Genomic DNA, 23,785 nt, shown 5'->3' with positions numbered 1-23,785 from the left:
CTCTGCTGGCAGCGACCTCTGTCTAGTGCAGGGTGCGTACACGACGAACGATGCTTCGAGCTGCGGCGGAAGTGTGGCCGTCGCCGCAGCGGCGGTGAGGGAACGAGTGCGCGCCCGCGACCACAAATATAACCGTCGCCGTCCTGCCGATCCGGCGTCCCAGGACACGCAACGCGGCCGCGACGTTGAGCGCAAGCGCCGATACGACGGGGCGAAGAGCGAATCCGCGACGCCGAGCGCAAGAGATGGCGTCGAGACGGCTGCGACATTGCGGCGAGAAAAAAAAATCGCCTAAAATGGGATGTAAATGGAGCTGTGCTGTTGTACCCTCGTTTCGCCAATTCAACTTCGTTATTCAACCAGCTTTACGGGGTGGAATGGGCGATGAATTTTGAAAGGCGTTTGTCACATTGCTTTTCGGCGTAGTTCATTTTGAAGAAGGTAACATCTCATGTTCTCCGCCAGCCGCGCGGTAACAAGTGGCACTTGTTGGCGCCTTTTTGTAATTTAGATGGTATTCACTGCAAAGATTAGCTGTCAATTCCTTCGCATGGCAATACTGTAAACGGCCACGTACATGGTCGAAGCGCCACAGGCATGGCACGGCTTGTGCCACTGCGCCCGCATGCCGCTGAAAAAAGAACATCGGCGTGCGTCGCCTGCTCCGTCTCAACCCGATTTTCAGCGGTGGTCTCAACAGAGACGTTATTAATCGCTCTCACATTGGAGTCGAGGGATTACTTTGCGTTCGGTGGTGCAGTGTTTGGAACGTCAAACACACATCATCTGCTTAGCACGGACAAGTGCCGCCATCCCGCGGAGCCCGACGTAACCAGTGACGGCGCACTCACATGGTTGAACCCGCCGCGGTGGCTCAGTGGCTAAGGCGTTGCGCTGTTGAGCACGAGGTCGCGGGTTCGATTCCCGGCCGCTGCGGCCGCTTTTCTGATGGAGGCGAAAAGCAAAAAACGCCCGTGTGCCCGAGATTTCGGCGCACGTTAAAGATCCCCAGGTGGTCAAAATTAATCCGGAGCCCTCCACTACGGCGCGCCTCATCGTCTGCGTTGCGTCGGCGCGTTAAACCCTACAATAAATAAATAAATAAATAAATAAATAAATAAATAAATAAATAAATAAATAAATAAATAAATAAATAAATCACATGGTTGCCTGCATGCGTGCCACACCAGTGAATACAAACTATAGCGTAAGCCTGCACTGTATTTAAGCATGGCCTTAAACATGTACTTGAGCACTGCACTGTACTTAAGCATGTACTGAATGTCAGGCTTTCCGTTGCAGGCATTTCAATGTGTCTTGATAGTACAGTCACGGACAAATGAAACGCGAACACGAAAATATGAACCAGTGTACACAAATAGCGTGATGTATTTCCGCACAAGGGAAATTGTCGCGTGGCCTTATTACAGTAATAAAACGTGAAAACGTGCCTTTTCTAATATACCACTAGAGCACCATTACTTTCTCTCCAGTGTTCATATTCTTTGATCTTGGGTGCTCTGGTTCATATTTCCGTGCTCTCATTTCATTTGTTTATGAATGTACACCACAGTCAAAGAAACTCATTTACTTGTCAATCACTGAGGGACGAAAAAAAGAAACCAGTATTGAAAAGCTTAAAGGGGTACTGACACAAAGTTTTGAAGGCGACATAACTTCGGAGATAGATTGGTGTGAACACACATACATCATCTGCAAATATCAGTGGCCAATACAGCCTAGAACATATTTAAAATCAAATTTAAAGTGTGCGAAACGCAACCGAGCAGCCAGCAGAGGACCTCACGCAATCGTCATCCCGAGGATATTTTGTAAATAAACAACATCCAAACACGTCACGAGTTTGTGTTTGCCGCTTCTGCACCGCCGGCGTTTTCTGCCGGCTCGCCGCTCCAATCGGACGGCTGGGAAGGCGGAGCTTCTGCTCTCGAGAACGAACGACCCGATCGTTGGCGGTGTAGGCGCCGTGATTTCGCCGGCTCATTGGGCAGCTGGCCGCTACCAAAATTGTACAGCGATTCCAGGCACTCCATTTTTATTACTTTTTATTTACATTGGACGGGAAAACGCGCCAGAGACATGAAAAGCCCACTGAGCGAGCCGCACGGTCGCTGTGCAGACGGCGGCCACGGCCGCGAAGTGGCGCAGGCCGGCTCAGGTAGCTCAAGTGATAGCTTGTTACCGCTGCACGAAATAAGCCTCAGGTCCCAACCATGGCAGCTTATATGAGAAAGGAGTTAATAATGCGATGGCGAGTTACATTAAAAATTGTCATCTGCACCGCTTAGGAGAGCGGCAATCGAATATCCGCCTCAGTGCTAAGCCGAACGCATCTGTAGGCGGACCTGTAGGCAGACCGGCCGGCTATTCCCAGCGCGCGTCCTTCCACCCGCTGTCTCGAGCGTCGCACGTCGTTCTCTAGCCGCGGCAGCATTTGCACTCGTAGCGCCTGCGTCACGTCCACGGTCGCTTTTTAGTTAAGTGGTTTAGGAGATCAGTACGTGGAGGCATTCGCAGTTAGTGCCGGCGACGCGGACTCGACGGTGTTACGGCAGCTCTGCTCTGTGATATCCCTCCGCCGGTCACGTGGTCAGCTTTGTTCACAAAAAATCCATAGTTTCGCGGCACCCGCTGAAACCGAAACTGCCACTGGCCGCATTGAAAATGCCTCTAATTAAACAACCGTCGCACGCTGAAGCAAATAAGGTTTCTATACGTGATAAGTAGGTCACTAGCTACTTATCGCAAAAAAAAAAAAACAAGATGCAAAATTTTTGGGTACGTGCCCCTTTATAAGCTCTTGCAATTACTTCTGGTTATGACAATGTTACCCAGAGCTTTTAGTTTAAGTTCACTCAGAAAGATGTCCGGACTTCATGTTGTTCGAAAATAGAAAGTTTTAGAAAACGAACAAAGGAAGCCTGCTTATTTGTGAGCTTACAACTGGCTCGGCTGTCACGGGCACATTGCGCTTATCCGCAGCACGGGAACATTCATGCAATTTCTCGCGAATGTTCTCTTTTCGCATTTCCTGATACAAAAACACAGTACGATGAGGGGGGATTTGAGTCGATCCGTTTAAATGGAAATTCCGTTTGAACGAATTTTGTAAACGTATTTTTTTTACAGTAGAGGTGTCAGAAAAACAAGGCTTTGTGCAACGTGTTTTATGTAATAAAAACTGGTGAAAGACACTACAGACTTATTTGACACGACCAGAACTCCTGAGGCAGGTGTTGGCGTAATATGAACATGGTTTAGTGCACGCGTATATAGATACAAAAAACTGGTTGATTCCTCTGTCGCAGGAATCAGTAAAGCAATAAAGGGAAATTTGCAGTGAAATCTGCAGCTGAGCATGATTTGTGAGTCAGCGGCTGTCTTGTGGGTGTGCCTTGCGAGCGACGTTCCGCTGGCGGGTCGCTTCGGCCAAGGTGTACTGGCGTCATTTCCGTGCCGGATATGACGTCATCGAAATCTTAGGGTATCGCGGCATAAAACACTTGCGTGTTAAAATATAAAACCCGAAAACGAACAACCCTATGTATAACGTACCCTTTAGTACTAAAGGTTGCTTCCCCGCAAGAAGACCCTGTATGCAGGGGTGAACCCTTTACAGGCCGCTTGCTTGGTTGTACTAGCGTCACTTCCGTGACGGATATGATGTCAGCGATATCTTCGTGTATCCGGGAATAAAACACTTCCATGTTAAAATACAGTCCGTTCGGTTGCGCCGACCACATAATATTGTGCGGAAGCTTATTTAGTTGGGCTGCATTACCCATGTTCTTGCAAAATTTTGGAATTGCTAGGATTTCGTTTGTACGGTTGCTGTGAATACAAAGGGTGATGAAGACGAAATACAAGCTTGCTTCGTTGAAAGACAAGTATGTCTCGATAACAGCGATAGCAATTTTAGCGCCAACTTCAAATAAAAGACGGAGATATTAACGAAAAGAAATGGAGCGATTCAACTCCTCAGGCACTTCCCGGCGTTTTCCTTATGACGTCACGGGATTCCTGTTTCTGCGATTGGCTGCCGCCGACGTAGGCCGCCCTTAAAGGAGCCATGAAGACAAAATACAAGTTGGGTTTATTAGAAAGACTGCTTAGTCCCGATAACAATGATACCAACATCATTGCAATCTTCGAACAAATAACGGAGATATTAAAGAAAACGTGTGAAGCAGTCGCGACCCCCTAGCCAATTTCCCTCAACTTTTCTATGACGTCACGGAACCTTGTTTGTGCGATTGCCGGCCGCCTAACTGACCTGTCGCGACGACAGATGACTGGACGTCTGTCTCTGCAATGGGGCCTCTAGTTACATTTGACCGCATCACTTGAATGCTAACGTGCTGTTAACGCACTGAAAATTATGTTTTAATGTTGGCTCGTATGACGTCATTCTTGCTCATAACACGTCACTGTGGCGCAAAATGTGAAAGTTTTTAAATATTTCTTGCTTTTTTTTTGCTAAAAAAAACATCTTTTGTGGCTGTAATGGAGCTGAGTGAGATACTGAATCCTAGTTCTTTCAAATTAAACGAGGTTGTATTTTCTCTTCATGACTCCTTTAAGAAAAGTGACTGGACTATTGTAGTAGGGCCTCTGCTTCCGTTTGATTGCATCACTTAAATGCTAACGTGCCATTAGCAACTGATAAAGGCGTTTTTAGGGGATGCCCGTATTACGTCACTGCTGCACCTATTACGTCACTGTGCCTGGAAATTTGAAAGTATTGTAATGTTTATTTCGCCTTGTGGATTAAAAAAGCGTCTTCGGTGGCGGGAATGGAGCACAGTGATGTACCGATTCTTAGTTCTTTCAGATCGAACAAAGTTGTATTGTATCTTCACGTCCCCTACAACGAGTCGTCAGTTGTTGGTTTATTTCGAGAAAACTTAAGCTTCCTTCACGAATCAGAGGCATACCGCACATTCTCAAGGTCGAGCCATAAATTACCATGCCCCAGTCATAAATGATTTTCAATCACTCCTCGTGTATTACTTTCATTACTTTTACTCGTGTAATACTTTCACAATCACTCCTCGTGTAATGTAAAGCGCAACAGCGTTACTTCGGTTCTTAAAGGACACAGGCCTGTCTGAACGATTGTAGAGACACTGTGCATCATTGTTTATTTGTTATTTGGTTAGTTTGCCGTTTCAGTTTAGGCTTTATTAGCGCCTATTGCTTTGTTTTTGTAGTTATCTTTAATTTTTTTGTTTTTTTGCTTCTCAAGCTCTATTCCTGTCTTTTCAATACTCTTTCTTTCTCTTTAAATCCCTCCTTCCCCACTTCCCATGTGTAGGGTAGCCAACCGGACTGTAACCTGGTTAACCTCCCTGCCTTTCATGCACTGTATTATCCTTCCTTCCTTCCTTCCTTCCTTTCTCCACACTGAATAGTTACTGCGGCGATTCGTTTGGATAGAAGTCACCTTCGTACACCGTATCACGCTCGCACGCGAGCAGCATTGAAACACGTGATCGGCAAACGTGCGGAGCGGCACGCGACAAACAAGTGAGAGGTAAATTTCGAAAGGTCATCAGTGTCGTTGAGGGTCGGCGACCTGTTTTTGCAATGCTTTTTTTTTCAAAGCGGGGAGTGTCTGGGTTGACGGTATTTCCATACGACATTCCTTTCAAGCACGTCGTCCCTGAGTCCCAGGCTGCTAAACTGCATTCGATAATCCCCCACTAGCTCAAGTATTTGGGTTTCTTCAAAAGAGATATGGCATCGGCTGCTTAGTACACTGCTTTTGATGCGACGTTTGCCTCCTTTACTCCAGAAAAACAGCCCCACCGAGTAAAAAGACGAATAAAAAATGAGTGGACAGAGGCGGCGAACGCAAATCGTGCAGACGCATTGCGTCACAATCGGAAGGACGTTCCGACGCGATCACCGGGGAAGCTTCGTTGTTCCGACTTTCACGAACAGCACTAAAAGAAATGTCCCCGCGTCTTTCCGTTGGCTTTTATCTCGACATCCGGAAGCCACGTGAAAGACAAAGTATAAAGGAACAATAAAGAGGAACGAAAAGAAATGAATTGAGTGACAGCTTGAGCCGTCGCGTGGGAGCCGAGATTAGATTACGCTGTTGTTGTGCCAAGAATGGGAGTAAGAACATCGCTCTGCTGCCTCCTTCCTTCGCACTCTTGCCGTATTCTTTTTGCGTACACTCCTCAATTTCTTATGGCCCGGCCATTACTTCGTTCTAGCCCTTCTCACCACCCTTTATTAAAATTATGCACAGCCTTCGCCAAACTTTTCTAGGCCATGGCAACCATGATGGGCGCATAAAACTCGAAATGCGAGCTTACTTTTCGGACGATGCTGAAACGTTTTGTTCCAGATAGCGGGAGAACGCACCTTTCTTACTTACTGTCAAAACTGTTTTTGTCAGAGTTAAACGTTAACATTTTACATCGAATGCTTTCCGATGTAGAAACCTTTGGCGTGGCGTAGAAAATCTTGACAAAGACTACGTGCAGGAACATCCAAGATGTTCCAACCTGAGAGGGTATAGGCGCGATTTTTCATCGCTTGCTTCCAGTTCTTCATTTGTAGGCGAAAGCCCTAAGTGCTCCATTCCGCGAAAAACGGTCGTCGTCGTTGTTGTCCAGTCAAGAAGGCTGCCGCTGCCTTAAAGCTAGGGTAAATAAAAACACATACGCGAACCGATGTGATTTAAAACCTGGTCTGCGCAGTAGCCACCCAATGCGCTTCCACAGCGCAATATCCGCAGGCTGCCAGCGGTAGAACAAATGTTGTTGTCGTTGTAGTTGTACCCATTTGGGGGATTGGCCAAGTCTGTTTGCTGACGTAATTCACGCCTCAGAGCGAAGAAAGAGACGCAAACGCGGTGTATTGATTGATTGTAGGGTTTAACGCGCCGACGCAACGCAGGCGATGAGGCACGCCGTAGTGGAGGGCTCCGGATTAATTTTGACCACCTGGGGATGTTTAACGTGCGCCGAAATCTCGTACACACGGGCGTTTTTGCTTTTCGCCTCCATCAGAAAAGCGGCCGCCGCGGCCGGGAATTGAACCCGCGACCTCGTGCTCAGCAGCGCAACGCCTTAGCCACTGAGCCACCGCGGCGGGTAAACGCGGTGTAGCAGAAAAAAAAACGCTTAAAGTAGTTCGCGCCAAAAGAAAAAGAAAGCAAGCAAGCAAGCAAGCAAGCAAGCAAGCAGGCAAGCAAGCAAGCAAGAAAGAAAGAAAGAAAGAAAGAAAGAAAGAAAGAAGGAAAGAAAAAATAAGAAAGAAGAAAGAAAGAAATAAAGGAAGGAAGAAAGAAAGAAAGGAAGAAAGAAAGGAAGAAAAAAGAAGAAAGAAAGAAAGAAAGAAAGAGAGAAAGAAAGAAAGAAGGAAAGTAAGAAAAAAAGAAAGAAAGGCGCAGAAAGATACCCAAACACGTTGTAGTAGAAAAGAATTGCTCAACAAGCATCGCCAGGCTCTCGCCTTCAAAGCTGGGGAGCTGTAACAAAACACGACACCTCAGGGCACTTCTATGTCCCTTGAGTGACTAAGCTACCATTTTTACATTTGCATGCCCTTTTAGTTTTGGTCATATTATCATTAGCCTACGGCTAATGACGAAAAGGAAGGCGTAATTAAAAAGACGGCAGTCTTCTGACGTAGCTGCAGCTTAACTGCACCTCCTTTCTCCCCTTTCCACCCGTCATGCTCTCACTCTCTCTTCTTGCTGCTCTCGTAATTAATGGAGTGGAGATGTGTTACATTCAATTAAATTTTCCCGCCTTCGCTCTGCTGCGTTGTCATCCTCAAGGCGCTACAAATTACGCCTGCTGGTGGCCTTTTCTTTTTCAACCTATATCGATCACGGCTCGCACGCTATGCGTTGAGACGGCTCCCGTATTTTTTATGTTTTGTTTCTTTTTCTGCTTAGGACAGCCAGAGCCGACGTTTCTTGTTTCTCGACGTTTCTGGCCTCTCGTTGACACTTTTTTAAGAACGTATAATTTTTTTTCATTTCCTGGCGTAAAACCAATACAACGCGTATTCTTCCCCAAAGAACGCTGGTACTCTCGTTAGCGTGAAACATTTTGCCCCAAATATGTACATAAAGTTTTCTTTGCGCGGTTTAATGTGGACATGTAGAAAACAGCTTATTTTGAAACGGTCAGGCACGTATAAACTTTCTGTTTTAAGGCGAAAGCTTTAAATGGCCCACGGAGCAGAAGGGCGGCGTCCGGCGTCAGTCACAGAAAAACTACCAGTTCGGAGGCGTTCCATACCACGAGGCGTCCAACAGCCCGAGCTCAACCTCGGCAGATTCGAGAGGTGGTCATCCCCGCCAGTGCACCGCAGATGAAGGGAGCGGAAGATATACACAGCGAATATTACCATCGTCGCATTGCACGGCTGCGGGAACGAGTAGGGGCGCAACGGGTAGGGGGCAGATCGAAGCCTTAGGAAAGCGTTCAGGCGGATCTCAAAGCAGCGCGCCTCGCGCGGCAAAAGTACAAAGCCCTTCGACCACTCGAGGGAAGCGTTCAACTAAACATCGATGCGTTTGTACCCACAAGAAGTGCTTAGGTGTCGTCGGATTTCTTCAGCATTGCTTCACTTTTGCCGGGCGGTTGTATCGATGGACAGACAAGCATTAAAATTTTCCCCTTGAGAAACCCCACTAACACTGTCGCTTTTACAAAAACATTTAAAGGCTGCTTCTGCAATGCGCACAATTACGACACGGGCTGAGAATGACGGTCGACACGTGAGAAGATCGCCTGCCCACTCTGCCAACGCTATCTTACCGCCTCCGCTACTCCTTTTACCCTCTTTCGTCCAAGATAAGGCGGACGCCACGGCTTTAGCAGAATTAATCTCAGCCCTGTCTTTTGATTTATTTGCTGCGCGTTCATGAAACGCGCGGGCTGGCAGCGCCGAGCGAGCCTTGAACACAACTCTACTGGCCGTTGTCAGCCGGCCGTCAAGACGACCGTCTGTCTCTTCCGCCTGGACAACAGGGGATCGGCTGCTATGGAAGCGTCGCTGAAAAGCCGTTTCTTACCCAACGGGGCCGCGTTTTGAACGCGAATAATTACACGTATTCTTCACTCACAGGTAGGTGATGTTTATGGCTTCTAGGCTATATTTTTCCGAGGGAATAATGGTATAGGAAGAACCACCCGTCACATGAAAGGGAATGCTTAGGCGAACAGAAATGCTGCTCTTGGGCACGGCCGCTCGATGGAATCTTGGTGTTCGCCGTTTCCTTCTTGACATCGGTTGTGCTTTGTGTTTCCCTAGTCATAAGGGCAGCCTTCGTATACATGGTTATCTCAGTAGCTGCAAAATGTTTTGTTACTTCAGTGATGCACAATATATGTCCCTGCCATATTAAGAAGGGCGTTTGGCGCGTAGAATATTCGTAAATCTAGGCTCACTTTTGGAAAGCAGTCCGATACATCGCAGCGTATGCGATTAGACGCTGTAGGATCCTTTGCAATGTGCGAGACTTGTTCGTGAAGCCAAAAAAAGTTGCAGTCACATTGATTTACTATCCTTCAAGTATGGCGGAAATCTTTTGGCTGATGCGTATCCCTTCCTTGGGTGAAATTTCGAAATTGAATGGTTCAGCTTTTTGCTCTTTCGTTTTCTTATGGGTTGCACCTTAGCCACGCTGCTAAGAGCTAGATTTAATGCCCGGGTGGCATTGAATGTAGCTGTATCAGTATCAACGATGAAATAACCATATCTATAAAGCTTAGAAGCAGTCATCAATTTCCAAGTTAGAATTGACATACGATCAGAGATTAAGCATTGAGCAAGTATAATACGGTTCAAGTGATGATTTGATGCAACATTGCAATAATTCGGAAAAAGATGTCCCTCCGCCACAGCGAATTTGCACGTCTTTAACGCCGTTTTAAGAAAAGCGAATGCGCAGGCGCAGAAACTCAGTCCACTTATTCTAGTTGGAAGGCAGGAATGCGCGATTAACATAAAGCTAAAACCAATGTAATACTTTCCGGCTTTTTTGTATTGGATAAGCTTAGCGGCGCCGCTACAGTCCTCCGTTTATGCCCAATGCAATTTACGTCTTTCAATACCTGTCAAGTTAGAGTACCTCTGCGCAGATCCACTGCGCTTCCGTGTCCTGGCTCCAAGATTACGATCGAACTGCCTAAATAGCTTTACCGTAATTAACATCTCATTGAACGCGAACAAAGGGAATGGGGACAGAGTAGGGCGGCCTTGCTGAAGCTCAGGGTTGCTACAGTGCATCAGCGTGTAATGGTCATCGTACGGGTAATTGCGGATAACCTTGTTGCGCTTGGACTGTACACGTGCAAAGGTTCTCGCGTGGCATCTATAATTTAGTTGAAGAGTTCGCGGTGCTCGGCATCCCATTTTCGCGGTTGAGAGCATAATGACTGTACCTAGAAGCTGCAACACATTGCAATCAGGGCGCAACGGAAAATGCGCACCGTCGTTATTTTAGGAGTAAGTATATGAATTGCATTGGTCACTACCCAAGCCATATTAACGCGCAAACGTTACTAGGCTAGCGTTCCGTGAATTAGGCGTGTTCGCCAGATCTTCCTTCCAGCCATGCCGTGAAGTGACGCCACGCGTAAAAAAATACAGCCGTTCCCTATTCCCGTTGACATCATTTGCTTTCGAATTAGAAACAAGTAAGCAGACTTAGTTCCCGGACGCATTTATATTTGTTCTACATGATAATAATTGGTCCCATTTGTTTATAAGTTGAGCAAGTTTAGCTACAACTTTATTAAACACCCGATTTAAGACACACCGGTGGTGTAAAATAAAATTTGTTCAGTAGTAATTTAGTCCTGAGGCAGAAATAACGGCGTCTAGATTAGGCTAAGTCAAAGTCCAAAATATTGGCCCCAAAATCAAGTGAAACAAACATTCGATAGCCCTCTTTCGATAACCATCTTTCCCATCAGTAGCCGCACCGCCGAATTTGGCGTAAGATGAATCACATGTTGAATACAACAAACAAACAAAAAAACAATTCAATAAAACGGCGTAACCAAACAGTATGCACCAGTTAACAGATACTACTTCGACTGTGTACATATCTTCCACAATCAACACGTGTCGCACTTGAAATCAAAGATGAATGAGTAAAATCAGAGCCAAAAGGACATAAAACCACTAAGAATAAAATGATAAATTATATAAATAATTAGAAATCATTGAAGCCTGCAGAATTGCACTATGGAGAAGATAGCGTTAGCACGCCCTCGGTAAGCCTCCTACCTACTGAGGTAACCTTTTTAGGTCATTTTTAACAGAACTTCGATATTTTTAGGCATTTCCGGGCTTTTGTTAAATATTGGAAGCGCAACCTCTGTGGTGGTCACGACTCCCATTCTCCCATCCCACCCTTGTTATTATTCCATTTTTAGTGTTTTTTTCCCTTTTTGGCTCTGATTTTATGCTTTTATTCTTTCAACCTTGGGTTTTAGGTTTGACACGTGTTGATGTTAAAAAGCTTCTTGAGTATCGAAGTCTGATTCATTTTAGCTTCTCACAAGTATTGGAAACGCGAGCTGTGTTGTTCATCGCTTCGATTCTTCTACACGTGTCATCATGTCATCATTTTATTCCCAGTGGTTTTATGCTCTTTTGGCTCTGATTTTGTTCGTTCATCTCTGCTTTCAAGTGCGCCACGTGTTTATTCTAGAATACTTGTACAGTCGAAAGCTTTATGACGGTAAAAACGAGAGCGCGTGCCACTCCGTAAATGGAGAGCCCTCTGATAGGAGGCTGGCGTGCTGTCGCAGTTTGTGCGGTTGGCAGGTGCACTTCCTGAAAGCCCTTTATCGCACGGCTTCCTGATGCGTTAGTTACGTCTAGGATAATCCCACATTTTTATCAACCCAATCGGGCAGTGAAAAGCAAACATTTTCTTGCGTTCACTCCGTTTCGGGCTTGATAAAAAGCCCCTCATCGGCACATGTGTCCTCTGGCATCGTTTCCAGATATCTAACGTAGCTACCGGAGCAGACAACAGCGCAATCAACCGTTGTCAGGGGGTGGATCCGCCAAATGTACGAACTACGACAGTTCACCATCCCATCGCTATACCGCTCTGCATGCGCTGAGCGACACGCGCTCCCGTGTTTACTGGCATAAAGCTTTCGACTGTACACAGTCTAAGTAGCTATCTGGTGCATACTGTTTGGTTACCCTGTTTTATTGAATTGTTTTTTTTTTGCTTGTTGTATTCGACATGTGATTCTAGTTACGCCGGATTGGTTGGTGAGGCTGCTGGTGGGAAAGAGGGTAACAGAGGTGGGAGGTGTATATGTGTATTGTTATTTCATGCAAAATACAGTTGCAAGTTGCGCTCGTGTTGTCGTTTGTTCTCTTCGTCCTCGTCTTTGGCGCACACTTGTTTCTTCGTACGTCGGGAACCAACTAGCCAGCAATCAAGTCCTACTAGCGGTAGCAGTTCGACTGGTTGGGCGAAAGTCAAGGCAAACTGCTCTCACCGAGAGTTGCAAAGCGCGGGTGATCTCGGATCATGACAGGAGTCACATACGAAACCGTCTGGACGTAACGCTAGCCACAGCCTATTACAATCAAATTTCGATTGACGAATCACTTGGGACCACCGGAAAATATTCGTTATTTTGAAATGTCGTTGTAACAAAAAATTGGCGGTTATAAGCCAGTGCTCAAACCTAGGTATGAAAATGATGTACGTTAGCAGTAGACGCGTGTGTACAGACAGGCAAACTCTCAAATAAATATGTTGTGCTCACGTCAACGCTATTTTATTTGGAGAAATCGGTCATTTTTTCCCCACGCGTGCACCACGCACGAGGGATTAAGAATGCCTCTACATATTCCACCTTGAAAAACACCTCATCGGGTTCGTCATTGCACCGAGCAATGAAAGTGCGGAATTTGTTCATTTGCACTAAAAATCAATGTTCGACACCATCTATTCTTCTGTGTTCGGTGAACCACAGTCGTCTCCCATCAGGTCATCATCGCCACTTAATTAGAATGATGACTGCTCTCGCTTCTTTGCTTTGTCGCTAGATGCGTTCATTTTTAGATCTCCCACAAACTTTGCAGCAAGATCACTCACAACAAAGAAATACCTGCACGCCCACGTGATTAGCGTGAAGAACGACCGACCGGCCACCAACACCCAACCCAACAAGAGAGAAAAGAGGCAAACGCGGATAGGCCTGCCAGGCTGCTGCACATTAAGCCACAGCTTTGTGGTGGCGCTAGCTGTTGGCACTCGATAGTGAGGATGATAGCTACGTCACTCATGAAATACAGAGAAACGGCGGTTTCTGTTTCACGCGAGTTTCGGCGCTGCTGCGTTTGCTGAATTCGTAATACTGATGTTCCGCGATTATAATAAGGGAAATAAATTACGTCCGTTATTCTGAAATATGCGCTATATTGAAATTCGTAGTACTGAAATATTTTTACATTGGAAATATAAGCAATCTGGCGGTGATTCTTAAAACATTCGTAAATTCGAGAAGTTCGGTAATGTAGAGTTCGTAATAGCGATATTTGACTGTATATATTATAGTAGGAGTGCTGCTGTTCTGGAACGTTCTCCATAAGCTCAACATTTTTTTACAAAGTCTGTACACGCATGAAAATGTTCTATCCTAAAGTACGATCGGGGAAGTTTTAACGGCAGCGGTTTCAAACAAGCACATTCCGTTCTTTCCAGCACATCGTGCTTGTCACGTCGATGACATGCGCAACGCGCTCGTTCCGGGGGTCTCCTCGGTCGTCGCCGGCGCAGCGTCGAGTCGAACGACCCAGTTTTAGCGACTCCCGGTATGGTCGACGTCGGGCCTCGAGCAGGAGTGGCTCGTCCCTGCAAGCGACGGCTGGCCGCTGGGGTCAGATCATGCGACGACGAGCGCTGCTCAACGGTGCCGCAGCCGCTATTGCAAGGATGTTCCAGAACGGTGCGTTCTTCCTGCTGAACCCTTCCGTCTAACATAAAGCATCAAGTAGGAAACAAAATGGCGAGAAGATTGCTGACTGACATCGCTTAGGGCTACCAGAGATGCATAACTGTAGATAAATGCCTAGCCTACAAAAATTACCTACTGCGCATCGGTCCCCCAAGCCTGCTTGTGTCCACACAATAGCCGGCCGTTGACAAGCGACGTTTGGTCAGAGAGGCCAAATGCTAGCTGGTTTCAGGGCCGTAGCCGGAAATTTTTTGTGATGGATTATGGGTTTGGGAAGGTAGAAATTGGGCCAAAAGGAACTCAAGAAATTGCTTACACGCCTCCTCGACAAAGAGCAGCCAACATAATACAGTACAGCCCGTGGCTTTAGTTAAAACATTGATTAGTCCATTAGATCCCGAATTCTTTTGCAATTCGTTGAGTGGGAGGTCGACACTAATCCTTTTTTGGGAGTGAACCCTTTCCTGTAGTCTTATAATATCTTCAAATGCCAAAACAATTTAATCTGCCCTAAACGGTTTATAGAAACTTGTGCACCCTGGATAAAGTTCAAGCCATCCTTGAACTGTTGCAGTTATCATTGTTAGGTAATGGTTTGAATTACTTCTGCCGCCGCAAAAATGTATCTAGCTGCCATAATCTCGCGAATAGCACTATTGCACTAAGAAAGGTTCCCATTCTGCCGTAATTTGAATGTCTCGCCGTAACTTCTCACATTTCCCCTTGCAGTCTGTGTCACGCCATAATCCGTTTTTTTTCACCCTTGCAGCTTTCCAGCCTTCTGCGACGTGACAGCGACCGATGTGCTTCTCCGCATTCCCTGGCTACAGTTTTCCACATGGCATCCTCTGGCACAGATAGTCACCAAGATACCACTACTGTGTCTACCACGAGTATCCCAAGGACTGCCCTCATTCCGCTGTTTCTGGTGCGTTTTTTATTCCATTTTGCGACACAGAACCAGAACGTTATCCCTTAGCCGTTTCACTTTACCCTGGTTCAGAGGTGTCTATTTCCCTCTTCACTGAAATGACGTGTTGGGGCGTGGGTTTTGCAAGGCGATGGACCGTAGTATTTTTTTTTATTTCAAATTTCGTGCAGACATACACTGTCGAGGATGAGAGCGCTAAAGGCAACAGGCTGCCTGACTAGAGCGCTGACACCCGAAGTACATTGGACAGGAGCAATAAGCAGCGAAATGACCAGTTCACTGGAAAGAAAAGTAACATACGCACGATAATTCAAGCGTTACAAAGCAAGCTAGCAATTCATTATACAATAAAAAGCGACAAATAACGAGGCAGTAAAACAATGACGCATGGAGATGTGTTTTAAAAAATGTTTAGAAGATAATTCTAACATTTCTACTAATGTTTTATGCATAAGGCACATAAGTTTAACAACACACATACGCATTTATTAGAACAAAAAGAAAAGTTACAAGAGCACATAAGTGAACCATATATTTTTTACCGGAAGACGCTGCATGGTCCGCTTATTTAAATTAATTTTGAGCGAGGGACAACAAGTACATTTCAACGTTATTTTTACATTTGTAATCAAAACGGCAATTTTTAATCCAGTCATTATACCAGGATGTGCATTTAGAAAATCAGGTATCAAGTAGGCTAATGTCTGTGTTCTATAGTTTTTTCGAATGGCTGGTATCCTAAAACGGCTGTGTCTTAAATCATACTGGGTGTTTACTGCAATTAATGATTCAAAACTGGTAGCTTGAGTCCATATAGCTTTCTTTAGTGGCATGGCAAGTTTAAGGTCGAAAAGATTACTAACTGCAAGCAGGTTATGTTTGTAGAAAAATGGCGCTGTGTGATCCATTCGTTTGAGGTTTTCTATGCAGCGTACAGCTCGCTTTTGTAAAACCGCTAGTCTTTCTAAATTGTACTTAGTTGTAGTACCCCATATTAATAAACAGTAATGGAGATAGGACTGAACTAAAGAGTAGAACAGTTGTACTTTCAGCCAGTTTGGCACTAAATTTCTTATTCTGTACAGAACTGCAATTGATCTCGATATGCTTGCGTGGAGCTTGTTCACATAAGGTGTCCAGCTTAAGATTTCGTGAAAGAGAATGCCAAGAAACTTATATGTACACACTTTCTCAATCACATTATTCTGAAACTTAATGTTAACATGATAATTGTATGGTTTGCTTGTGCTCTTGAAAACAGCGTATTTAGTTTTACCTACATTTAACTGGAGCTCATTTTAAATCGAACCACCTCGATAACTGTAACAACCATTTATTAGCGGCCGCTTAAAGAGTACCGAGATTATCACCTGAAAATATAAGCTGGTATCATCAGCATATAGTATTGCAACAGGAGTTTCCGGTATGAAACCAATATCATTTATATAAACCATAAAAAATAAAGGTCCCAATATTGAACCCTGTGATACCCATATGTTATCGATAGCCGAGACTTGTGCCCGTCTAGACAATATTGTAATCGGTCAGTTAGGTAGCTACGTATCACTTCAAGGGTCAAACCTCGGATTCCGTAGTAGGGAAGCTTGCGAAGCAATCGATCATGTTTCATGGAATCGAATGTTTTTCTCTAAAATCGAAGAAAAGCCCTATAGTGTGCTGCTTTGAGTCAATATTTGAGCATATCTTATAGTGCCATTTCCGTTGACCTTTGTTCCCTGAACCCAAATTGTTCTTCAAGTAACTGTTAGTCATCCAGAAACTTTGTAAGTCGCGTTTTTTTGGCATATTCCAGAACTTTAGAAAATAGACGAAGTACAGATATTGGACTCAAATTATTTACATTAGCAAGAGAACCACCCATATGTAAAACGACAAACTCTCGAAATTTTCATTTTGTCTGGAAAAATACCTGTAGGTAATGCATTATTACAGATATGCTGTAAGAGAGCACATAAGAGATCAGCAACAGTTATAACTGGTACAGATTTTATGTCAGCACAATTTTTGTTCAATGGTTTAAGGAACGATAATATTTCAAGTTCAGTCAACGGGGTATGAAAGATAGAACCGACTGGCTGTGTAAAAATGTACTGTTCTAGTTCTTTTCGTGGTCCATGGACTAGGGCGGATGCGCCAGAACTCGAGAATTATGAATTGAACTTATCTGCTAGTGACTCATCACTGTATTCAGTACCTTAAAAAGTGAGTATACTGGGGATTTTATCGTTAGACTTCCTGATAAGAGAATGCAATGCGCACCAGACTTTTTTGGAATGTTAGATATAGCAGCAAACTTGTTGGTATGATAAGTAATTCTTGCTTTTCTAAGTTCAGTGTTTATTTATTTCTCAATTTTTTGTATTGCTTAAATAAAGCTAAATTTTTAACCTGAATAAACTTGGGATATAATTTATCGCGAGCTTTGATTTTCTTGTGTGGCTCTTGCGTAACCCACGTTTCCCTGGATTTTTTGTACTTCTTTACAAATCGCAATGCAAATGCAATGTCAAGCACTGCTATACCTTACACAAAATATATTGTACGATTTATTTGGGTTAGCTTCGCTATAAACGTTATCCCAGGTTACACATTCTATTAAGACACGGAAATAATGAATGGCATCCTCACTGTAGTTTCGACAAGGAACTACAGAGTCGTTGCCCTTCTTGTCTGCTTGTTAACTTGAGGAAAGAAACAAAATATTGGTAGATGATCGCTTAAATCAAAGGCCATGATTCCTGAAAAAAATTGAGTTATTCTTGAAGTTTGTGACAGATAGATCAATTAGGGTGGTAATTTGTGGAGTAATCCTTGAAGGTGAGCATAAAAACGAGCACGAAAAGGTGAGCATTTGAGCACGAAAACGATTCAATTAGATCGAAAAGTTGTTGACGTTGAGTACGAGGCGTTAGAACATCTATATTGAAGTCGCCCACAAGAACAATATGTAGATATAATAAGGACACATACTCGAGAATAGTGCTAACAAGCTCAACAAATTCCTTAACATCGCCACACGGAGGGCGATAGATTGAAGCGATAAGTACTGCGGCACACTTAATAGTGATGGACTGAACGCGAACGCTAAAATAAGAGAATTCAGACAACACTTCATAAGAAATACCAGCCTTAACCTAAATTGAAGACCCACAACCCTTACGATTATTCCTGTAAACCCGTTCCTACTTATATCCTTGTAGTTTGCCAGCATTGTGTTTATTTAAATACCAAGTCTCTGTTAAGGCCAGGAAATCAAACGAGTGAGTTAGCAAATCTAAAGCAGTTTCAAAATAAAACACTTTGTTTTTTAAACTTTCTGCATTAACGTGGAATGTTCACATGTTGTTACTGGCATGTAAACGGCGATTGTGCACAGCAGAGCTAAATGACGTACAGTCATAGTACGTTGGTTTGTGGGCGTCTAACATTGAAAAACATGTTTGACATCCGATGGCGTCATTGGGTGGGCATTCTCAATATCCCAGTAATCGTAGTACCGCACTTCTGCCATGTTGTCGGCTGTAAAATAGGGCCCATCTCCCCGCGAGGGGGACTCGAGTAAATGCGTCGCATAGGGGGTGGGTGTATTGCGTTAACGTTTAGTGTTTGGGGAGTTGGTGGTAGCGAATGCGTTCTATCAGCAGCGTCTTGACGTAGTTTGAATGAGTCAAGGATATAAGGCGCGTTCGTAGCCTTCCATTCTGTGTCGGCTTTGTGGCGCACTGGGTAGAGCACCATGTACCTCGCGTTCCGCCCGCAGGGTCGAGGGATCGAAACCAGGCGCCGGATAGAAATTTTTTTTATATAGTGTAGGGGGAGGGGTGCGGACTACGACTACGGACGTCAACGCGGGTCACATCGTGAGTTACTGAAATGCTCTGCATTTAAAAAAAAATAAAAGAAAACCGAGGGCTCAGCGAATCTTGTCAAGATCCGCCTCGCATTCAATTTGAACCACGCGTGTGCCAGTTGCCTTGCGCACAAAAAACTTTCCATCCTTCTGCCATGCAAACTGATAATGCTTTTATTGGGCCTTCTACTTCATCATTCAGAGCAGAGCTTTATTGTGTGACGTCAGATTGTCGAATAAATGTACTGCTGTGTTTGCCGCCGTTAATTCTGCCTTCTTTGTCATTCATTCGTTCCTTGTTGCGCGTGACACAAAGCGAACCAGCACAGTCGGTGCTTTATCCGGTTTGGGGGCATTCTGTGTAGGCCTTCAACGTCAGACGGGGTCAGTTCAGCAAGATCGAGGTCCACCGCAATTTTGTTTAGTTTTTCTAGTAGATTCTCGTTTTCTGTTAGAGGTTAGCCAGCGATTAGTTAGATAGTTAGATATGCTTTGTTGAGAAAAGAGTTCTTCGCCATTTTAGGGTAATGAAACCTCTTGCTCCAAGGCATAAGTGACGGTGGCGAGGGCAATTTGAATCAAATTTTGAGGCAAAAATGGGGTGTTGAGATGTGTTTCGATATGTGGCTGACAAAAATGGTAACGGAAGAACGGGTATTTTTTTCCCAGGCTAAGATACTCTTGATTATCGCGTTTGTAATACGATTTTCATTTTGGTACAGTTACTCAACGCCGAACGATCGGCCACTGAAACATAATCAGTCGGGTAAACTGCAGAAATCTCGATTGAGGTAATATTCCCTCACTGGAAGGGAACTGGGTGTGCTTGGCTGCACATACATTAACATTGACAAGCATTAAGACATTAACAAGGCGATGTTTTTTGATGTCTTTGAAGGAGTCGTATCGTGATGCTTTTGGCAGTGGAAGCGTTTACAGACCTGATTAATAAGGACTGATCATAGGGGGGCTCGTTTGGCGGTAAAAAACAAAACAATACCGGCGAATGCACTCACTGTGACATTTCATTGGCATACAGTAATTCCCAAGTACTCGTGTTTCGGCGTGACGTACCTCGAAAATTACTTCATATGGTAAAACCACACCAACGAGACACGCGTGGTAAAGTGCATTGTAGCTGTTTAAAGCCTTTTTATTGTGCAATTTAAAAGTGGGAAAAGGAGGCCATTGTGAATATTTGAGTAGGCGTGTGCGTAATCAAGAAACCGAAAGTCAGCCACTTCCCCTGAGGTACAATCTGGAGTGATGTTTGGAGGCAAAGAATGAACCCGAGCGGGGTGGGACAGGGACGGTGGAGGTCGACTAAATAGTCCTTCGTTTTTGCAGTTGGCTTGCTACATTTAACCGTCAACTGGAAAAGCGGCGCATATCATACACTTATTTGCTTTGAGTAGTAGACACCAAGGAGCCATGAGCTTCATTTTTGTAATTTTGGTTCCCAAAGATCGCTGAGACAAGTCTTTCAGAGAGGCATTGTTTTCGAGGCCTAATATCAATCTGTCATTTACCACGAAGAGTGCTTTCCGCTACGTTCTGCTTGAGAACCACCTGCCAAGCTGCACCAAGCGAAAAAATCTTTTTGGAAATGAAAACCCACTTTAGAATGAGAGCAATCGCAGCCTGGAATTTGGCTGGAATCTTGTTGTGGGAGCACTCCACAGCAACCACTCGTCTTGTCGGATCTTACGCATCGGTAGTCTCCCACCCTCTTTTATCTTTGGCAAATACATTAAATGGAAAAAGTGAATATCTATCCACATTCTTATAATTGCCACAATGGCTGCTATCTTATCTACGCTCTGAGGAAAGACGCGTGCACAGAAACGTGCTTCCAGACGGGTAACCCTCAACACACCCTCTAGGCGGGTCAGTGGTCTTTTGTGTCTGATAACGTGGCGACAGCTGCCCTTATCTCACGTGCGTTCGAGGGGCGCTTTTCTTTGTGATAAATCAGTACTTTATCAACGATACGGTCAGCCAAAAGCAGCACGAAGCGTCGTCACTACGCCCAAGAAAACGTCGGCGGGTATTGCGGCGTAGCGACAACTCCTGATGACTGCCGTTCAAGTGCTCATCCCGGAATTGCGGCGCTTTATCTTCGCTTGAGAAAACTTGGTACAATTTTATGATATGGCGTGCTCCTGCAACACTTTCTTCAACCTTGGTTAGGCACAGGTGGCCTTCGATAGACATAGTGAATGCTTTTCGAACTGTGTTAATTAGCGCTTCCAGTCTTAAATTAGCTCACCGCGACATCTCCGAGCCATATAATACTGTTCTGCGTGCATGTCGCATAACTTAGAAACTTGCTCACATGACCTTTCAATGTTTATCGGTGCTATGTTTCTTTAAGTTCTTGTAACAATTGCTTATAACACTTCGCTACGTTCGGAACGGTGCCTGTCCAAAAGATTGAATATGTTGTTAATAATGGAGGTTTTAAAATCGGCTGCTGTGCATTATTATTTATTTACTTGTTTATGGTACCTTGTAGTGGCAATATAACACACGCACAAAACAGACAAGATACATAAATCAAAAAGCAGTAAACAGCGTAACCTATAATGCAATGTTAGCAAGTTAGCACACTATAAACTTGGCTCTCGGCGGCTTTTCTCTGAGGAGAAAATCCTGGGCCGCTGACCTTCTCCGTCATCTACGTACATGGTGACAAGAACGCTTCTCAGCTTCGTAAAAACGACGAAATTATGCAGAAGACTGCAGCACATAAAATTGTACAATCTAGTACACTCACTGACTTTATCGCCCATAGTGCCCTAACGCTTGATTCACCCCTTTGTGCTCTGGTCTTACCTTTCCCCTTATTTTTCTTTTTTGTTCTTTTTCCCATTGTTCCCTTTCCTGCGTGGTGGATAGCAAACTAGGCCATAGCCTGGTTAACATTCCTGACTTTCTCTGATCTCTTTTCTTTCCGTTCTAACACATTGTTTTAATTCCAACCCGCCGCGGTGGCTCAGTGGCGATGGCGTCGTGCTGCTGTGCACGAGGTCTCGGGTTCGATTCCCGGCCGTGGCGGCCGCTTTTCTGATGGAGGCGAAAAGCAAAAACGCCCGTGTGTACGAGATTTCGGCGCACATTAAAGATCCCCAGGTGGTCAAAATTAATCCGGAGCCCTCCACTACGGCGCGCCTCATCGCCTGCGTTGCGTCGGCGCGTTAAACCTTTCAATCAATCAATCAATCAATCAATCAATCAATCAATCAATCAATCAATCAATCAATCAATCAATCAATCAATCAATCAATCAATCAATCAATGTTTAATTTCACAAATAGTTATACTCCAATACTCGAAGCATGTCTTTTCGAATCGCGGCCGGTTCTTACCTTTGAGGTGAGCTAATTGAAGTAGTGGGAAAAATGCAAGCACACTCGGAACTCAGTAGCAAGACAATTGCATGAGAACTAGGCATGAAAATAAGTTATTCGCTGAGTTGTGGATGGCAAATGTTGGCTATGTCTTCAACTATGGCCTCCTCTCAGCCAAGAAAATCGCAGAGGCCGGGGTGTAGCCATGGGGGTGGTGTTTCGGTAGCATAACACCCACCCAGATCTTCTGAGAGCCGCATACCTCCCCCCCCCTCCCTCCTTCGTGTCGCCCAATTTTTAGCCGATGCTATTTAGGTATACCAAATCGATATACTATAATGTAAAAACAACTAGAAGGTTGTCGGTTAATTAAATCCAAAAAAACGCAAACTTTTTAAGCACTTTTTTTTTACCGGCGGCGTATAACACCCGCCGAAAAATATTTCTGGCTACGCCACTAAGCAGAGCAGTGGCTAATGTGTGCTTATTCACAGCTTGAATATGCGTGGAGTTGAACTTGCTTTTCTTGTTGCTAGCTTCTTTCTGCGTCAACATTCTTGGTGTTATTTTTTAATTGTGGCCTGGAAGCTGGTTAAGGCGGAGCGTATCCGAGCCTTCTCAATTAGGACTGTGAACGTGGCTGGCCGATCTATAAATGCCTTGACTGTCTTGCACTGCATGATTAATTAATGCGACCAGAAAGATTTAACTCACTGAAGTGCTTGCTTCCTCTGTTTTGTTTTCCAGGCTTGGAAGATTCCCCATGGAACCAAAAGACCGTGCAAGAAGGTCCGTGCAAGAAGTTCTAACTCGTCACCGCCGTAATCCCCCGTTTTAAAACTCGCATCCTTTGCTTCTCATCAAACCACCGCATCGTCGCTTCATTGGTATTTATTCTGTTCCTGAAGATTTAATAAACTTGCCCCTTTCGATTAATAAGAGCAATAAACAAACTTGACGCTCTCTTTGAGTAAGATTACCGGTTGCGTGTTAGTGCTGATTTCGAAGAAACATTTAGGATGATTTACTAATTGGTTTTGGGTAAACGAATTAGCCGTTAAGCGTTTCCTGCGTTTGTGCGTCCGTGTTGGGATAAATTTGGACTGAAATAATAGCTGGATGGATTGATTGGATTAGGTTGCTTAGACTGCATAGATAGATGAAATTAGATGAATTGGTGAATGATTTATGCTACCTTTAAGCATGGCGGTAAGCAACCCGTAGATAACGTAACGTGCCAAGGCCCTATGTGTTCTTTGTGTTCTGGGCAATATACGTCTGTCTCTCTTCCTTCACAACATCACAACAGCAAAAAATTGAAACAAGAACTGGAGTAAGAAAAGCCTGCTGTAGCCGACTACCAGTACAGCAGGCTAAGTTTGCGGTAAAATTCCGTTAATAGGAATGTTTGAAGACACTGCCGGGACTGGTATTGCTCATTTCTTTGCTTCGACGAAAGAAAAACGCTGGTTTCGGAAGTCATCAAGCTTGCGGGCTTGAATCGTGGAAATTGTAGGCCATTCTGCGAATATTCCTTTCTTCGGTGTGCGTGTGCATGATCAGTAGCATTCAACGAAGCTAGCATAGATGTGCCCGAAAGATTGATTTGTTTCCTCTGTGAACGGTAAAAAATGGCGCC

At 44.6% G+C, this 23,785-nt stretch overlaps 1 protein-coding gene across 1 annotated transcript; it reads left to right on the top strand.

The window, feature by feature from the left end:
* Positions 1-8,802: 8,802 nt before the first annotated feature.
* On the top strand, positions 8,803-23,116 carry LOC144150057 (uncharacterized). The gene is made up of 4 exons (XM_077681856.1): positions 8,803-9,120; positions 13,742-13,985; positions 14,764-14,922; positions 22,894-23,116. Exons 2-4 carry the CDS (start codon positions 13,854-13,856, stop codon positions 22,969-22,971), a joined length of 369 nt encoding a protein of 122 aa, XP_077537982.1. The 5' UTR covers positions 8,803-9,120; positions 13,742-13,853; the 3' UTR covers positions 22,972-23,116.
* The last annotated feature ends 669 nt before the right edge of the window (positions 23,117-23,785 follow it).

The sequence above is a fragment of the Haemaphysalis longicornis genome, unplaced genomic scaffold (genome assembly GCF_048455015.1).
Source record: "Haemaphysalis longicornis isolate Haplotype H1 unplaced genomic scaffold, Haemaphysalis longicornis Haplotype H1 scaffold_8, whole genome shotgun sequence".
Taxonomy (NCBI): Eukaryota; Metazoa; Arthropoda; class Arachnida; order Ixodida; family Ixodidae; genus Haemaphysalis; species Haemaphysalis longicornis.
The sequence above is the reverse complement of the archived record's forward strand: the minus strand, read 5'-3'. Positions and strand labels throughout refer to the sequence as shown.